The sequence below is a fragment of the Trachurus japonicus genome, chromosome 7 (assembly GCF_045865225.1).
Source record: "Trachurus japonicus isolate A0001 chromosome 7, Traja_1.0".
In the NCBI taxonomy this organism is placed as follows: Eukaryota; Metazoa; Chordata; class Actinopteri; order Carangiformes; family Carangidae; genus Trachurus; species Trachurus japonicus.
Window position 1 is genome coordinate 7,868,885 of NC_140913.1, and position 16,787 is coordinate 7,885,671.

General features: G+C 41.8%; 1 protein-coding gene across 4 annotated transcripts; it reads right to left on the reverse strand.

Annotated features, from left to right (window-relative positions):
• Positions 1-1,009: 1,009 nt before the first annotated feature.
• tbc1d22b (TBC1 domain family, member 22B) lies at positions 1,010-15,617 on the reverse strand. 4 transcript variants are annotated; one of them, XM_085781034.1, is made up of 14 exons: positions 15,325-15,617; positions 10,730-10,786; positions 10,212-10,389; positions 9,128-9,287; positions 7,798-7,965; positions 7,555-7,625; positions 7,152-7,280; positions 6,981-7,046; positions 5,016-5,130; positions 4,757-4,863; positions 4,591-4,666; positions 4,370-4,497; positions 4,179-4,274; positions 1,010-3,420 (listed from the first exon to the last, which is right to left on the reverse strand). In XM_085781034.1, exons 1-14 carry the CDS (start codon positions 15,378-15,380, stop codon positions 3,292-3,294), a joined length of 1,536 nt encoding a protein of 511 aa, XP_085637160.1. In that variant the 5' UTR covers positions 15,381-15,617; the 3' UTR covers positions 1,010-3,291. The 4 variants fall into 4 exon arrangements, with proteins under 4 accessions (XP_085637160.1, XP_085637159.1, XP_085637163.1 ...); XM_085781033.1 differs by having other exon boundaries at positions 9,128-9,290; XM_085781037.1 differs by lacking the exon at positions 10,730-10,786.
• Between the last annotated feature and the right edge of the window lie 1,170 nt (positions 15,618-16,787).

Genomic DNA, 16,787 nt, shown 5'->3' on the forward strand with positions numbered 1-16,787 from the left:
GACATATATGTATGTATGTATGTAGCCAATGTATGTTTTTTTTTCTCATGTGCACCTGTTCCTTGAGATGTAAAAAAAAAAAAAAGAAATCAATCAAAAAAACAAAAAATACAAATCTGAGAGGCATTCTAATTTGACCTTGTGTCAACATCCAGAACTGGCATTTTGTACCAAAAACATTTTTTGTGTGTCAAAAATCTGAGAAATGTTTCAGTCAAAGTTGAACACAGAGACATGGTAGCATCATTACAAATAATCATCCATAAATCAAAGAAAAAATAAGGAGCTCTTCACAGTTGTCTGTATGCCCAGTGCTTCAAAGACAGTATTGGTGTAGTTCATTTTCCAAAAATAAACAAACATGGGCTAAAGGAAGTAAAAGGAGGCTCAAGTTGAAGCTCACAGCTCAACTCACTTCATCCATGGCAACATATTTCCTGTTTAGAATAATCTGTCCTGTTATCAGGAGAATTATTATCTACAGAAGAGCTGATGTAAACAAACTTAACTCATTTGACCACTCTAATAATAATGATGGTGTTGAGGTTGTAGGCTATGTGGATATACTGAATACAGTGTCTTGGTGTGAGTTTAACTTTAAAATGAACTGGAAAACGTATTTTTTTGGTTTCTTGATTGTCAAGACAAATAAGAGTATTTTATCATCAATGTCATTATATCATTTGCAAAGTTTTACATTCATAACTGTAAATTGGCTTAAATAAACAAAGAAATGCAGCTATATAAAGACAATAACATCTTCAAAAAACATAACATTGAAATTGGGCTATAATGGGTTTTTTTTTTTTTTTTTACTTTTATTGTATTAATTTATGCATCTGACTAGCACACTTTATTTATTATACTATTATTTGTATTTGATTTTATCATTACCATAATAAGTATCTTTTTTTTATTACCTTTTAATTTATTTATTTTGATTTTTGATTTTTTTCCCCTGAAATAAAAGCAGGAAAAACAGCCAGTACACGCACATCAAAACAAAAACTCATTCTGGCACTTGTATAACAATCGTTTAATATAAACAGAAAGTTAATATACAGCAGGTACTGTAATAATTTAATAATTATTCCTTTAAAGGCTGAAGCCAGCACTGACTATTGAAGCACAGATTGTATTAGCCAGATAAAGATTTGGCATGTTATCGATGAAAAAAAAAAAACACTGCAGAAACACTTTTGGAACAAATAAACACATTTTCATTTTGTCAACCTTCAGCTATCAACATCATGTCTGAGGACACGTGACCTTCACATGAACACAGCGTGGAGTGTACAACACCGTCATGGTAGGGAGACGATCAGTAGTTGCACCTGAATGAAGCAAACCTACCTCAAGGCTGAAGGTATACTGTAACGTTAACACTCACAACATGACACGTTCAAGTGAGTAAAACAAGATTACAAGTGGCTCAATAATGCAAAAACTGACAATCAAAGAAAATGGGAAAAGGTCTATTCCAGTACCACAGTGTCTTCAGTCATAATTCACTGAATATAGTGAAATAAAGTAAGTCAGACTTCAGTCTATGGTTAAACCACCACATTTTTTTAGAGGGATTGAATAATCCCTGGACATGAATTAAGACTTTTCTTGAAAGATCAAATCCTTGAAGTTGACAATAACCAGGAAAACAGCCAGGACTCTGGTCCACGGTGACGTTAAATCCTGATTTCCACATGAAGCAAATGACTGAAGCAAAAAAAGAAAAACCTAAATACACAGCTAATGGTGGGAATGGCTGAGTATACCAAAGGCTACTGTTCAAACATACATTGTGTCATAATTATCACCGGTAATGAAGGTAGATGAGTCATAGTAGCACACGCACAGAGAAAAAAGCAGTTCCAAATAAACACAGGAGACACGAGAGCACCCCAACCTGAACCTGAACCAAATAGAAAAACACAAGCGTTAATGACAAAGCGTTGATCCGTGTTACATTTAAGAGTTTTACATTACAAATGCTCATAACAAAGGCATCATCATGTATTCAGAGCTGCACTGTGTCCACAGGTAGGATGGTGTGACCAAACGTCTTCGACAGGGGCACTTCCTCAATTTAAAAAAATACTTCAATTACTATATCACATATACAGTAGCTAAACTCAGGGGATTGAACATTTTCATCACTACTTTTTATATGTGGTTTTTTACAGTGGGCACAGGTTTTTAATTAGACTTCACAGACTATCATAATATCATAAGACTATCATCTGTTATGCATAAAAACTGAGTTTTGGTGAAATCAACACAGTTGTTACTGATCTCATCTTGTGCCACAAGCTCGAACTAAAACTTTATTTTAATCGTCTAAAATATACTAAAAAAGTTACGATTCGTCTGTCCCAACATAAAATTAGAGCTATTTCAGCCGACACACTAACTGGGACATGAACCAGAAGTTCTCCAATTTGTCTGCAGGGAAATGTTGAATTCTTACCTCCATTGATATACATATATAAGCTCAACCCAAGAGCCTTGGAGTGTTATCTGCTACCTTTTTACCTTCATACAAACCAAAATATCAGAGCTAGAAACTGATTAAACTCGCTGATTGAGGCTAAAACTCAAGACTTAGATGAGTTGATTGTGCAGTGCAGATTTGGTAACCCTGAACCAAAATATACATCTACTCACACGTTAGCTGTCGCAAAGTCCAGTGTCAGACTAATTCAATTTGCAAAGACAAAATGTTGTAGTTGCCTGGTTTACACTGAATATTATTTCCCTTGTAAAACATCTACTAAAACAAATCTGCAAAAAAATAGAATCTGTAGATACCATCTTTCACTAAGAGGATGATTTCACAAACATTCATCATCCTTTTTTTTTGTATCACAGCATGTACCTCTGAGTGCACACTCCGCTTGAGAGACAATCAATGATGCATGGTACCAAAAACAGTACAGGTGAACCAAAATGCTATAGCTGTGGTTTGTTCATACTGTAACAGTCCACTGATGCGATGCAGTGCGTCCACTGCAAATATATAGTCTCATGTTCGCTGAGCTCTACAGATGCACCAAAACCCAAATTTCAGTGTGTGATACTCGGCGGACATTGTTTTCACAGGATAAGTTTAGTGGCTCCGAGATAACGCCCTGCGGGTCTCCTGGAGCTGCATTTGAACGCATCAGTCTCTTCCAGGTCGCCTCAGAGGCAACACTTTCTGTCCAGAGTGTCTTCAGACAGTGGGAGTCCATCCAGTCCACAGTCTGCTGAAGTTTAAGAAGTCCTGTGTTTGCTGTGATGGGGCAGCGCCCGGCTCTATCTCTTGTAGTGGCTCGGTGCGTCCGCAAACATGTACTTCAGTCTGTAAGCCTCAGCCAGGAGGAGACCCACTTCCTCGTTCCCCCAGTGGATTGTGGGAACGTTCTGCAGTAGCATGAGGAGGCCCTGAGGAGCAACAGAAACTTATTTCAAGACGTGGTGGACGCTATTTTTGAAAGGCTGCGGTTGATGCTAGAGTTTAAACAGCATTTCAGACATACACAATGTGTGTGGGGTTGTTTGTGAAATCTAATTCTGAGCCAATAAAATCAAGTGTACACATTTACAGTGCACATGTTGTGCTGAACACCGAGCAACTGCTGAAAAACAAAGTGTACTAGTCAAACTAGTTCTAAGCGAATGAACACAGTGTACGCCTCCTTCTTTATAAAGGGTTAGTGTGTTTTCCCCAACTCTGAATTCAAGTCAGGGAAAAAAGAAAATAAAATGGGGCTTTTCAAGTGGAACTGGTGAAAAATTCAGACAAAAAATTCGAGACTTGTGGTAAACGGAGCACTCAAGCAAACAGGACTCAGCTGTCTTATCAGGTTGTTCTCAGTCATGTATTTTTAGGAAGGGAAGTTCCAAATGAGAAACATAGAAAATTCAAATATCCACATCAAATTCAGTCACACAAAGCCTGAAATCATCCCCTGTGGTTTAAAAGATGGGACTTCACACCACACCAAGTCAGCCAGATGCATTTTAAAGCACAATTTTTAAACACAAAAAATTCTATGGTATTTCAATTCAGGAGTGTGGCTTAGAAAAGTGGCTCCACTCTGTTTTTTTCTCTCTTACACAATAAATCTACATCTTGCGCTTGTCTGTCAGCACTGTGTGTGTGTGTGTGTGTGTGAACGGTGACAAAGCTGCAGTGGTACCTGAAAGTCGATCATGGAGAGGATTTCTTTGCGCCACTCAATGAGGAAAGCAGCGCAGACGTAGAGGTGGAAGTGGGAGAAACCCTCTGCTTCAGCCTGTGGAGAACACAACACCGACCATCAGCATCAGCATCGGCAACAAACGCTGTGTGATGGGAGCAGATTCGCAGAGTGTGAACTGGGCAGTTTACCTGGTAGGTGTCCCAGAGACGGATAGTGCAACGAAGTGGCAGCTCCCTCATCAGCAGGTTGTTCATCCACCGGAAGGCAAACTGCAGGTACTCCACCTCGTACCTCTTGAAATGATTGTGAATGTCCTCTGGAGACAGGGAGGGAACGCACAGTCATGACCCTCCGTCACTTTCTGCATGTACGACATCCGAGCACGCGACAGGAAAAAGAGCCAACTTACCATCTATCCTGCTGACCAGCTCCTCCAACGCTTTCACCTTGTTCTGGATCCCAGGCTGGGCAAAGGTGTAGTTGTCCTGAAAGGAAAAAAAACAAAACATACAATCAATAAACTGGCTCATTTTTTATTGTTTTATGTTCAGTGAGGTGTTTGTGTCCGTGCAGACCTGTATTCCATCCAGCAGCTTGCTCATGCACCAGAAGCTATCAGCCTCGATGTTCCTCTGGGTTTCCAGAGGCAGCGCTGCCACGTCAAAGTTCTCCACGTCCTCCGCTGCAACAACAACACACAACGCTGACTGATGATGACACGGACGCGGATAGAGGGCGAGATCTGCACATGATTCTATCAGACACTGTGAGATGAAACAGACCGTCGCCCGGCTGACGCGAGTACATGCAGGAATTCTCCCTCCGGCAACTTACTGACAAACTCAGACAGGAAGACGACAAAGAAGGGCGTGACCAGATCGTTGATTCCCTGGACGTAGCCGCTGGCCGGGTGACGGATGGCCCAGATAAAGAGGATCCGCTCAAACACCTGAGGAACATCAAAGTGGTAGACGAGCAGCTTTAACACAAGAGTACAAGGCAAAAACACTGCGATCATTATGATTTGTAACTTCCACTTTCGGTGGTTTTGAATTACAGTTTCTTTTGTTCAGCTTTTACAACAGTTTCAGCATGTAAAATGAAGTGAGAGCTCATTTTAGAGAGCAAGTCCCATATGGGATCTGGCCCCTGTAGCCTTTGTTGATGGTTAAAGGGATAGTTGTTGTTTTTTTTAACCCTTTTTAAAGTATATTTTTTGGGGCTTTTTTGCCTTTAATGTACAGGACAGTCGAGAGAGAGACAGGAAATGGGAGGCAGAGAGGGGTGAATGACACGCAGGATAGAGCCTCAACACATGGGGCGGGTGCTCTACTAACTGAGCTAAGCACCACCCCGGTTAAAGGGATAGTTCAAAATTTTGGCAAATTGGCCCATTGCCATAATCCATATAGTTTTGTTGCCTTTAATTGTCGGTGCAAGCTGTTTTTAGAACAGCGGAGCAGAGCCGCAAGCTGCTCAGAGCTAAGCTACGGAGTTGGGACCTGCACATTCACCACGCTATGAGATAATAACGGAACGTTATGAGACGGAATTGTTTTCGAGGTAAATTCCTGCAAAACTGCTGGTGCGCAGTTTTTCGGCAAGCAGTCTCTGCATTTACCTCAAAAACAACACTGTCTCATAATGTTCCGTTATTATCTCAGAGCGTGGTGAATGTGCAGGTCACAACTTGTCCATCAGAGTGTTTTGGAGTTGTTGGATTGTGTATTTGATGAGTTTGATGAGGGAAACCAAGAAATCCCATTAGCCACCGTAGGGTAGCTCTGAGGAGCTCGCGGCTCTGCTCTGCCGTTCTAAAATTAGCTTGCACAGACAATTAAAGGTAACAAACCTATAGGGATTATGGCAATGGGCCAATTTGCCAAAATGTTGAACTATCTCTTTAACTGTGTGTCTGTTCCCTCCTGTTTCCTGTCACATCTCCACTGTCCTCATCTGATAGAGGCAAAAACGCCTGAAAAACAAACATCAAAAAAATGAATAGCCAGGCAAACTGACTAACAGAGAACAGATCACTGAATTGGTGCAACACCATTTTCTCCTGATTTCAACAACATCATCCTCATTAGCGTCTCATTATTGTCGACGCGCTGTGATGAGTGTTCAGTGTTGCACCTCCACCTGGAGAATGCACCAGAGACAGATTGATGTGAATTGCAGCCCAGCACCTGTTTACCACCACACTCATTAATGTGTACTAAAGACTTTGAAAGTGTATATCAGTAGGAAATTAGTTTTTATGATGTTACAGTAAGGTTGACCTTTGACCTATCAAACCCATTGAGTCATTGACTTTGACTTTGAACCACCAAAATCGAATTAGTTCATCAATGCCCTCACTAATCTGGCTTCCTGATCCAGGGTCGTGCTCGTGGTGAACCAAAACAAACTCAAACACAAACATATCTCTCAGACGATTCATAGGAAAAGACCTGAATAATAATATTAGTATGGTGGGAAAAGATTTTATTTTCCAATTATTATTTATTTTACAATTAAATCTAGAATGCTTCAAAATGTTCCTGAAATTTCAGTGGACACTTGAAAAAGATCTTCTTTTTGTCCTTCCTTTTTGGTTTAATTTTTTCATGTATACCATAATGATATTTATTTGTTTATCACTATGGATTTGTATCAATGATTTACATTTTTGTGAAATAAAATATATATATAACCCCCCCCCCCGCAAAGAAAAACATATTTCTAAGCTACACATGGACCAGAACCCATAAAGCATTATTATGTAGTCAGACACTGTGTGTAAACGTAATCTCTTACCTCTTGTACGACCGGCTGCTGGAACAGGGGGATCAGAGGGTTGGTTCTTGGAATGTCGATGTGGATCTAACAGGAAGGATTATTGAGATTTCACTCCAAGCAAATGATAAGGTGTTTGACGGATGTGCAGCAGCAGTCTAAAAGGCCTGATAACGTCAACCGCTCCGTTACCTGTCTGTATGTGTCTTTATAGTGCTCGTCTGTTCTGGAGTGGTAATACTGCTCTATGAAACCAAAGTATTCTTCTCGCTTCCTGCTCAGCACCAGCTCTCTGCGCTCCTTGTTGGCCGGCAGGTAGCCCTGTCACACACCAGGGACAGGAGAGAAAACACAGAGGAGGGGAAAAAAACTTCACTTTCTGATTGCGTGGACGGTTTCCGAGGAACAGAACAGGCTGACCATTTGAGATAAGAGAAAAGCCAGATAAGGCTGCCTGGAGGGACACGGCTTTTTGACAGCATGTGCGCATTTTGTTGAAGGCCTGCAACTGGCTGCACAGAAACTAAGAAAACCAAATCTACGGTACCCTGGCCAATTGGGACGATACAGGAAAGAAGAAGGAGGGGAGACTCACAGAAAGAAGTCTCCATGTGATCGGCCGGACTTCTCTTGGAATTCCCGACCAGCTGTGCTTCCGGAGTTCCTCTGTAACGACATAGAGCAACACAGTAACTCACTGTAACACCGTCAGAAAGCAGACCTCCTATTCACTCTAACGTGACTCACTGATGCAAGTTGATGCATTCAGACAGACCCCACATCAGTGTGGTCTACACTGTCAAAGTGTGTCAATGTGCTGTTGGGTGTCCTGCTGTACCTAGATCAGTGTTTGGGCTGGCGAGCAGCTGCTTGAACTTGTCCAGCCGGCTCTTCTCCCGCACCGTCATGGGCGGCGCTCCTGACGCGTTCTGGTCTGAGATGCGAGCCACCAGCGGGATGATGGGACGAACTGGGAGCGACTGCTGCTTCTGCAGCGTTGAGCGAACTGTAAAAGGGCCAAACAAAAGAAAAAAGCAAATCTGTTAATATAGTGATATAAAAAAACCTTTGAGTCACAAACTTTTTTTTCTCAAAACAAGATGCAACGTACTTTGTATTGTTGTTTTTCTCACTTGTAAAGTACTCGTACAAACGCGGAAAGCTAGTCAAGGCTAATGGAACGAAGATGAGGATTGGACAATGGGAAAAATGACGTACAAGTACAAGAATACTGATATTTACAAAGATCTAGTCAACAAGAAAAAAAGGAGAAAAGAACTTCAAGCAAATATAACTGTTTCTCTCTCCTCAGTTTGTTGAGGTTGTAGGATACAAGGAAAGTTTTATGTCAAATAAAAAATCAGTAAAACAAAACAAAACAAAAAAAAACAAGATGCAAGTCCAATCATATAAACAGGAGATATAATGTCCCCTTTAGATGACCCAGTTACTTCTTTATTTAACACCTGTTATCTCCGAGATGTTTCCTGTTTAAAAAGGAGAACTGATGGACCAGATCAGATGAAGTATATAGAAATGGATGCATAACCATGGATGATGAACTTAGTAAAATCTATTCCACAGGAACATCATTATGAGCTGAGGGATCGCTTTAATTTATTTTGGTATGATCCTTCAAAACAACACTCACACCCAACACAGACCATTCCTTTTTTCCTTTTTCCTTTTTCGTTTTTGTACAACTAATTAAATAAATGCTGTCCTTCCTGTATAGAATAAAACAGATGAAAATAAAACAATAAAACAGCACATCAAGTAGTGATTTAAGAGGTGTTATTGTTTATGAGTCACTCCTGCTTACACAGACTCAGTGGGAGTCTTGTGAGCAGAGGTCCAGGTGACTATTCACAGCAGGTTGGCTGGACTGATGAAAAGCCTGATGCTCAGGACATATGGTATTATTCAAGAGTGATCCATGTGTGCTTTAATCACTCTTTACTCAGTCTTCTAATACATAGCACTTGTAATAAACTCACTGGTAGTTTGATCAGACTCATCATTCATATGAAACCACCTTAGTGCACATGGGGATAAGAGCCTGATATAATCCCAGCCGTCCTGTCAGCAGTGTGACGTCATTATCTTCACTATGAATCCTCTGATAAGCTGCTCAGTGGATCTTAATGCTGCAGCACATTAACTCGTACCTGAGGGCGAGTCCAGGTGGGCCTCGCTGTTGGACTTGACCACCTTGCCGTTGACGTGCTCACAGTCTGCGTCGTCCTCCTGAACATCCTGGAGGTTGGGAGTGTCTGGGTGGGCCGGCGTGTGCGAGGTCCTGCCGTCCGTGTCACCCGCCTCGTTCTGCTGCTGATGAGACAGCAAAGGAAACACGTCAGAACGTCTGCTGTTTTTAGAACGGCGGAGCAGAGCCGCGAGCTGCTCAGAGCTACGCTACGGAGGCTAATGGGATTTTTTTAATTATTTTTTTTAAAATATCCTTTATTTAACCGGGTAAAAAACTCATTGAGATTTAAAAACCTCTTTTCCAAGAGTGACCTGGCCAAGACGGCAGCACACAACAGCTCAGTTGCACATCACACAAGACTCAAATAAAATACAATCACACATTTCAGGAAAACATGATTAAACAACGCAATCACACAGTCCGATTGAGCTCAATTCTCTGTCTATTATAATTGACCTGAATTCACCCAGAGTTACAAGATGTGTCAGTTTCAAGTCCTTCTGCACATCATTCCAGGTCGACGGGGCTGAAAATTTAAAAGCCTTTTTGCTTTTCTTGGTTTCCCTCATCAAACTCATCAAATACACAATCCAACAACTCCAAAACGCTCTGGTGGACAAGTTGTGACCTGTACATTCACCACGCTATGAGATAATAACAGAATGTTACGAGATGGAGTTGTTTTCGAGGGGACGCACAGGAACGCGCATCAGTGGTTTTGCATGAATTTGCCTCAAAAACAACTCCGTCTCGTAACGTTGTGTTATTATCTCATAGCGTGGTGAATGTGCAGGTCACAACTTGTCCACCAGAGCGTTTTGGAGTTGTTGGATTGTGTATTTGATGAGTTTCATGAGGGAAACCAAGAATTCCCATTAGCTTCCGTAGCGTAGCTCTAAGCAGCTCACGGCTCTTCTCCGGCGTCCTAAAAACAGCTTGCACCGACAATTAAAGGTAACGAACCTGCTCCTAAAACTATAGGGATTATGGCAATGGGCCAATTTGCCAAAATGTTGAACTATCCCTTTAACACTTGCAGCTACCTGGTTCTGTGTGGATGTTGTGTGCAGGCCTGAAACTGGGGCTGGGGTCCCGAGGAAATCCTCGTCTTCCTCATCGTCGATGTCCCAGGCGTCGTTGGTGCTGCGGGCAAACTCGTGGAAGCTTGAGGCCTTTTTAGACTTGAGATTGTTGAACTTGGGCTTTGTGTCTTTGGGATACCTGCGGGAGGACAGATCCAGAGGTCAGAAGAGTTCAACAGTCTCACTCGTGGCTGCACTAGGAGCTACAAGACAACAAACTTTAGGAGATGAGATCACCAAAACAATAATAACACCAAACAGCAAATGCAAGAAACATTTTTTTAAAAAGCAATAAAACAAAGTAATTCTCTGAAACAGGCTCCATTATGCAGATGTCAACACTGGTACAGTACATGCACGCAAGCCACACATGTTCAAGTCCTCAAAGCAAATGACTGAAAACAGTAGTGACACAAATAAAAATACATCCACGTGGGTGACATGATGCCATGCAGTCCAGCTACGCTGAGCACACTCACGTGCGTCGCAATCGTGGGTCGAGGGGCGGGTGCTGTGCTCCGTAAACTGGCTGTACGCTGTAGAGGATGATGTGAAATGCTGTCACCTCTGTGCAGACACACACATGCAGCTTCCAAGTCTTTGACCAGGGCAGTCGTATTAGTCAAAGACCAACTTTTCAGAAAGTCTACTTAATTATTAATTATTGTTCAGAAAAAGGTTTGGCAGCCATATGTCTTGTCCTTGCGTGTCTTCTGTCAGTAAATGTGGTTGATTTCCTTTAACAGAGCCCATCTTCCTGTGTTTTAACTTAAAGCAGATAACAGCGGCACGGCCGTTTCGGCTAATGCTGTGTTCAAGGCAGGCTTTTGAAACCGTAAGTTACAGCTTCAAGTCACAACTACGACTTGGTAGCGTTCCAGGTAACCCGTAGCTCGTGTTTTTACCGTCCTGTTGTCTGTGAAAGTTCCCTATAACGGCCACTCGTAACTTCCGACCCGTGAACTCGTACCAGATCGAACTGGTATGACTTCACAGGAAGGAAAAACACAAAGTACGAGTTTCCTTGAACGCACCATGAGTTAGCAGCCCCCGCCCTTGTCAGGCATCAATTGGTCCTCGTCAGAGCGATAGTCCTCGTGCTACGTCACCACATTCACGCGCATCCCTTGGCTGCACACACAGCCCTTCATGCCGTTCTCTCCCCTCATTGGATAACACTTGTATCCCACAAGGAAAATTTTCTCCTCGGGTTACAGCAGAGCAGAGTGACGGAGAGACTCGTGTTTAGGCTGAAATACTTCATGTAAGTGATTGCTGACGGAAAATAGGACTATTTAGGACTTATATTAACAAAAACATTCCACTGATATCTGCTTTAAGTGCTGATTCAAGATATATATATATATTTTTTGAGAAACAAAAATAATCTGTGTAGTTTTATGTCTCCTCTCTCAGGCGTAAGCCAATCAGAAGAGAGCTGAGCTGTGCTTCTGATTCGCTGACTATCTAAGTGATCAAATAAAAAATAGCCTATAGCAGATTTCAGGCAAACAACCAAAAAACTAAACAAAAAAAACACACGGTTGATTCTGGTGACTACTTTGTTGTGACATCACAAAGTTACAGGTCCTTATGCTGCGCCACAGATGACAAATTGTGTCCAGTGTTATTACAAGGAAAGGAGATTGATAGTGTGAACTAAACTTCCAACAACAAAAGCAAACCCTTCAAAGAACAAGCAGAGGGTTGTCTGCAAACTTACATTTGCAATATGGGATCAATATGAGTTCAAATTTTTGCGTGTTTGTGATTGATTTCTCACAGCTAGAAAACAGCGTAGGGAGCATTTGGTGAAGCAGAGACAAGCACGCACACAGCCTCTAACAAGATGACAGCTCAGTTCTTCCCTCCAGTTAAAGAGCCACCGACCCCCGTCTTATTTAGACTGTGCTGTTTTTAGTTTTCTTTTTTTTCTTTTTTTGAGTATTGAACAGAACTAGGGGACAGCTTGCGCGGCCCCCACGTTCGTCACCACCACCCTGTGCCGGGCATTATGTTCAGCGGATGTGAGAATCTTCATGCTCAGCTTCTTTCCAACTCTCTGGCGACACAAAGCACAGCGAAGAGAGTCACAGCGTGGGATCTGCGCTAGACCCACAATTATCAACAAACACTCATCTCCTCTCGTCGCAGCCTTCTCCATTATATACAAACTTTTACACATAAAAAAGAAATTAATGAATATTGGATTCAGTTGCTTCATGCTCAACAGTCATGATAGAGCTGCCTTTACACAGCGCTGGAATTGCAGAAATCAGTTACTTTCTTGTGAATAAATAATATATTTATATATCATCCATTCATTTTTCAGACTTGCAGCTGTTTGCCAAAGTTACTGGGAGATTTATGTTCACACTTTTCCTTTTGATGAGGTATATTTTCCAATGCCTATTCTCTTAATCTATTATCTCTGTTTATCCAAAATGTCATCAGTGACTCGGATATTTCACTTATTTCATTCAAGCAATAAGTATCACCATGTGGACTCTGTGTCAGACTGTGGCTTCTAACACCTGAGGCTGAAAGACGTCGACCTAATTCATGTCATTTGCATGAATAAACTGACGAGCGAGCCCAGTGGCTGAGAACTGAGCCTGCTGATGATCTGGCACTGCCAAAGTCTCTTGTTTACCAACGTCAGACTTGTTTTATCAGGAGCAGCTCAAGGACAGACAGCTAAGACTGTTAGCTGCTCGCTTTCTTGTTCAAACACATGTTTTTGTTTGGGTTTCCAGCCTTTCCACCGTTCGTAGTTTGAGAGAGATCAGTGTGTGTGTGTGTGTGTGTGACAAAGGCAGCAACGCCCTCTCCTTAGAGATCCTCTCCTCTCAGATTACCCAAACACACTGCCCTGGCTCCCACCCACCCGCTCCACCTGCTCCACCCGCTCTGCTGGGCACATGGATGCAGCCAGGGCAGGATGATCCCTCAGTCCTCATAGCTGACACAAACACATTATGTAGCAACAACTTGTGTGTTATGATGGGATTCATGTGTACATAACAGGAAATGAAATACGTGAATACCTGCAGATAACCAGAGATAATTACGGCGCATTAACGTTAAGGGCTGTTGAGCACAAACTAGACTAGCTGATGATTCTCTTCAAGTCACAGAGGTATCTTCACATGTCTCTGACAAAACATGGTTAAAAAATTAGTTTGACAATGATTGTGTAATCATCACAGACCCTAATAACCATCTTGATAATAAAAAAAAAAAACAGCCATTACCATGACAATGGAAGACATTTCGGTGACCTAATTGTGATTCAGGAGGCCTGATCCAAACACAGATAGATAAGTTGCTAGAAAAGGCGGTTCAAAGTGAACCAAAACAAAAATGCATCATCATTCTTTTATCTGTTGGTTTAACAACCTGTCACTCAAGGACAAAAACAGTCTTAACAGTGTTGTGAAAACTTGCTCAAAGATTATTGGACTTAAACAGAGAGGGTGAGGTTTTCTATGGGAATAACAGGTAGTGAGGAAATCACATAGTATTTTGCACACATCTCGGCACATTTTGGCAAATGATTTTTCACTGTTGCCTTCGGGCCGTCGTTGTGCCCAGCCTGCTAGTAGAGGCAACCGTCTGTCCAGGTCTTTTGTTCACTCTGCTGTCTGACTACTGAATAAAACTATGTGAATTTGGGTACTGTGTACTTTTTATGTATTTTTTTTTATTCAGAGATATAGAGATGTACTTTTAATGGTGATATTTATTCAAATTCCTACTTTTAATTAAGTTATGTATGTATTCATATTCCTTACATGTAACTAGCAGACTTTGCACACAGCTGCTAAACTTCTCTTTTCTTTCCTTGTTTCTCTGTTTTGTTATGTGTTTTGTGCTATGAGCATGTGGTGTGGGAGCCACCAAATGGAATTGCCCTTTAAGGGATTACTTAAGTTGTCTTGAATCTTCTTGAATATCTATTATTATTTGAATTAAAACAAATCTTATTTCTTTGTAATGCAATGCTGATGTTTGTCTTGTGTTATATTTTTCTAATGTTTTTGTTATTGTCTGATGTGATATTTTGTTTGATGTTTGTTTGGTGTTATATTGTGTTATATTTTGTAATGTTTTTTGTTATTAGAAGTGTCTTGGACGTGTGGTATAAGAAAAATTTCAGAAGAGATACTGACAAATAAAAGTACTCAACTTAACTCAAGTCAACTCAACAAGGTTTCAAAATGTGTACAGATCATGGATGTATATAATTTCTGGCCTGGATTAAAAAACAAATACATTTTTTTTAAAATCTTTTGGAAGAGCATAAAAATTATTATTTGATTATAACCAGGTCATACACTAATGCCTCTGATCTGGGCTTTTGACTAACTTAGGTCCAATTAGCTATGTGCTTTCTCCCACTTAATTCAATTTTTTCACCACACATGTAGGCTAATCTCCACATTGCAATGAGTGTTCCCCCTGTAAACCAAAGATGAGCTATGGTTTAACCAACTGCTTTCAAGGATGAGATGTTAGTCATCATTAAAACCGCCACACAAAAAAGAGGATGTGTTTCACTAAACTTCTGCCCTTGCATGACTCAACTACTCCGCTCTTGGATTTCAACAATAGCAGGTCTGAGATTGCTGCAGTGAGCCAGCAGGCTGCCTCTCCGTCTCTCTGGCTCAGGCGGAGGCAGCATATGGCGCCGGTGCACGGCTGTGACAGCTGACACCTCCGCCCGGTGGCGAGCTCAGAGATGGAGGTCTAGCTGCCTCCGGCGGACTGACACACACTCACAGCACAGGACGGCGGAGATGTCAGTGAGCCCCCAGGAGGAGTGAATGTAATAATAACACACACACAACTGCTAAACTATCACCTGACGACTATTATTATTATTATTGGGTGTTTACGCTGCTGGTTGACACGGTGACGTCCACGGCTTCAAGCTAGTTTTCCTGCACACTTCTTTATTGTGAGTTGATTCAGGCCAAACAAACAATAAATGTCGGTGATAATGCTCTGAAACTTACTAAAGAAACATAACTCGTCGTGTTTCGATAAGAAATTAAGAGTAACGAAAACCCACCTTCCGGGAACCTTTGCGTTTCTCCTCCAAAAATTGATCCTGTTCTCGGTGGCCATACTCGGATAACACAGCCCCCGTCACACCGGCTCCTCCCCGCATAAACACGCCGCAGGAGGGGGAAACCGTTTCCGTGTTTCAGCGGAGACAGCTCGGGCCCGCTCTTCTCCCTCTGCTCTGCCCCCTCATGGGTTTTCACACGGTCGAGAGATAGAGATATTTAGCTTTCGGATGCGATGATGTGTTGAGCGGAGTTACTGGGAGCCGCCATCTTGGAGCACAGCGGCCGATCCGTGCGATAGGCGCTCCGGCTGGAACAGGTGCAGCGCGACCGACCAATAGGATGAGACACACACACACACACACACACACACACACACACACACACACACACACACACACACACACACACACACACACACACACACACACACACACACACACACACACACACACACACACACACAGGGGGTGGGGGTGGGGGGTTGAACACTCACAGCTACTCGTGGGGGAGAGTTTGTTGTTGTTGGATGATAAAGGTGTTGGTGCGGCCATGTTGATGCCTGCATGTTGTTTGTGTGTGTGTGTGTCTTCACCAGGCAGCACGGTGAAATGGCTGAAGAGGCCTTCCGTCATCTGGAGGGCCCCAGGCCCCTGTTAGCACATGACAGTGCCCTCATCCCTCCATCCCTCCCAGAAACCATGACTACACCAGAGGCTGCAGGAGAGTTAATTGGCAACACTTTTGATAAGTGATTAATTAGGACATTTAAAGGTTACAAAGCTACAGACTAGAATTGAAATGCAGACAATATTATTATGAACATTGCTACTACTACTGCTACTACTGTTAGAGGCAGTCAAAACTCCCATTCAATTCTGATTAAGATAGGCTAATAATTGCAAAACATGTAGCCTACTTTTCTCTATGGTATAATTCTATGTTTTTATTACTTGAAGCAGAAAACAATGAGCTATTTGATTAAGAAAACTTGAAAAGCTCAGTATTAAACCAATACATAGTTCAAGACAGGAAATGAAAAATATAACTCCTGATTAATCATGTAAACCCAAAAGATAAGAACCAACAAGGGCCTAAGGCTCCTACACAGTTTCCAACCATTTTTTTTCTGTGATAGTAAACTAAAGTTTAGCCAATAATAGGCTACCTATATAACCTATAACCTATAACCTATATAATAGGCTACCTATAACAGACATTTATTACTTCTTGCTATAAACCTGTTGGAATGACTGGGTGATACAGCAAAAATGATGCACAGGAAAATTCCATCACCAGAGATTTATAACCTGCTCACAGTTTCCTAACGCACCCCATTTTTAATTCTATGAACAAATTCACAAACTAACACGCACCCATCTCCCTCGCCTATACAAAAAATGAGGAAATCTAAACCCCATTTAATTTGCACTGACAAAAATACACCTCCTCCAACACACCATGC

What these genes read in the sequence shown, in the direction of transcription:
- tbc1d22b (XM_085781033.1), bottom strand. Translation starts at nt 15,380, where the DNA reads ATGGCCACCGAGAACAGGATCAATTTTTGGAGGAGAAACGCAAAGGTT. An exon ending in GTCTCTGGGACACCTACCAG is followed by an intron (nt 4,275 to 4,369) that starts GTAAACTGCCCA and finishes TGTTCTCCACAG; the next exon opens with GCTGAAGCAGAGGGTTTCTC. An exon ending in TCTCCATGATCGACTTTCAG is followed by an intron (nt 3,421 to 4,178) that starts GTACCACTGCAG and finishes GTTGCTCCTCAG; the next exon opens with GGCCTCCTCATGCTACTGCA.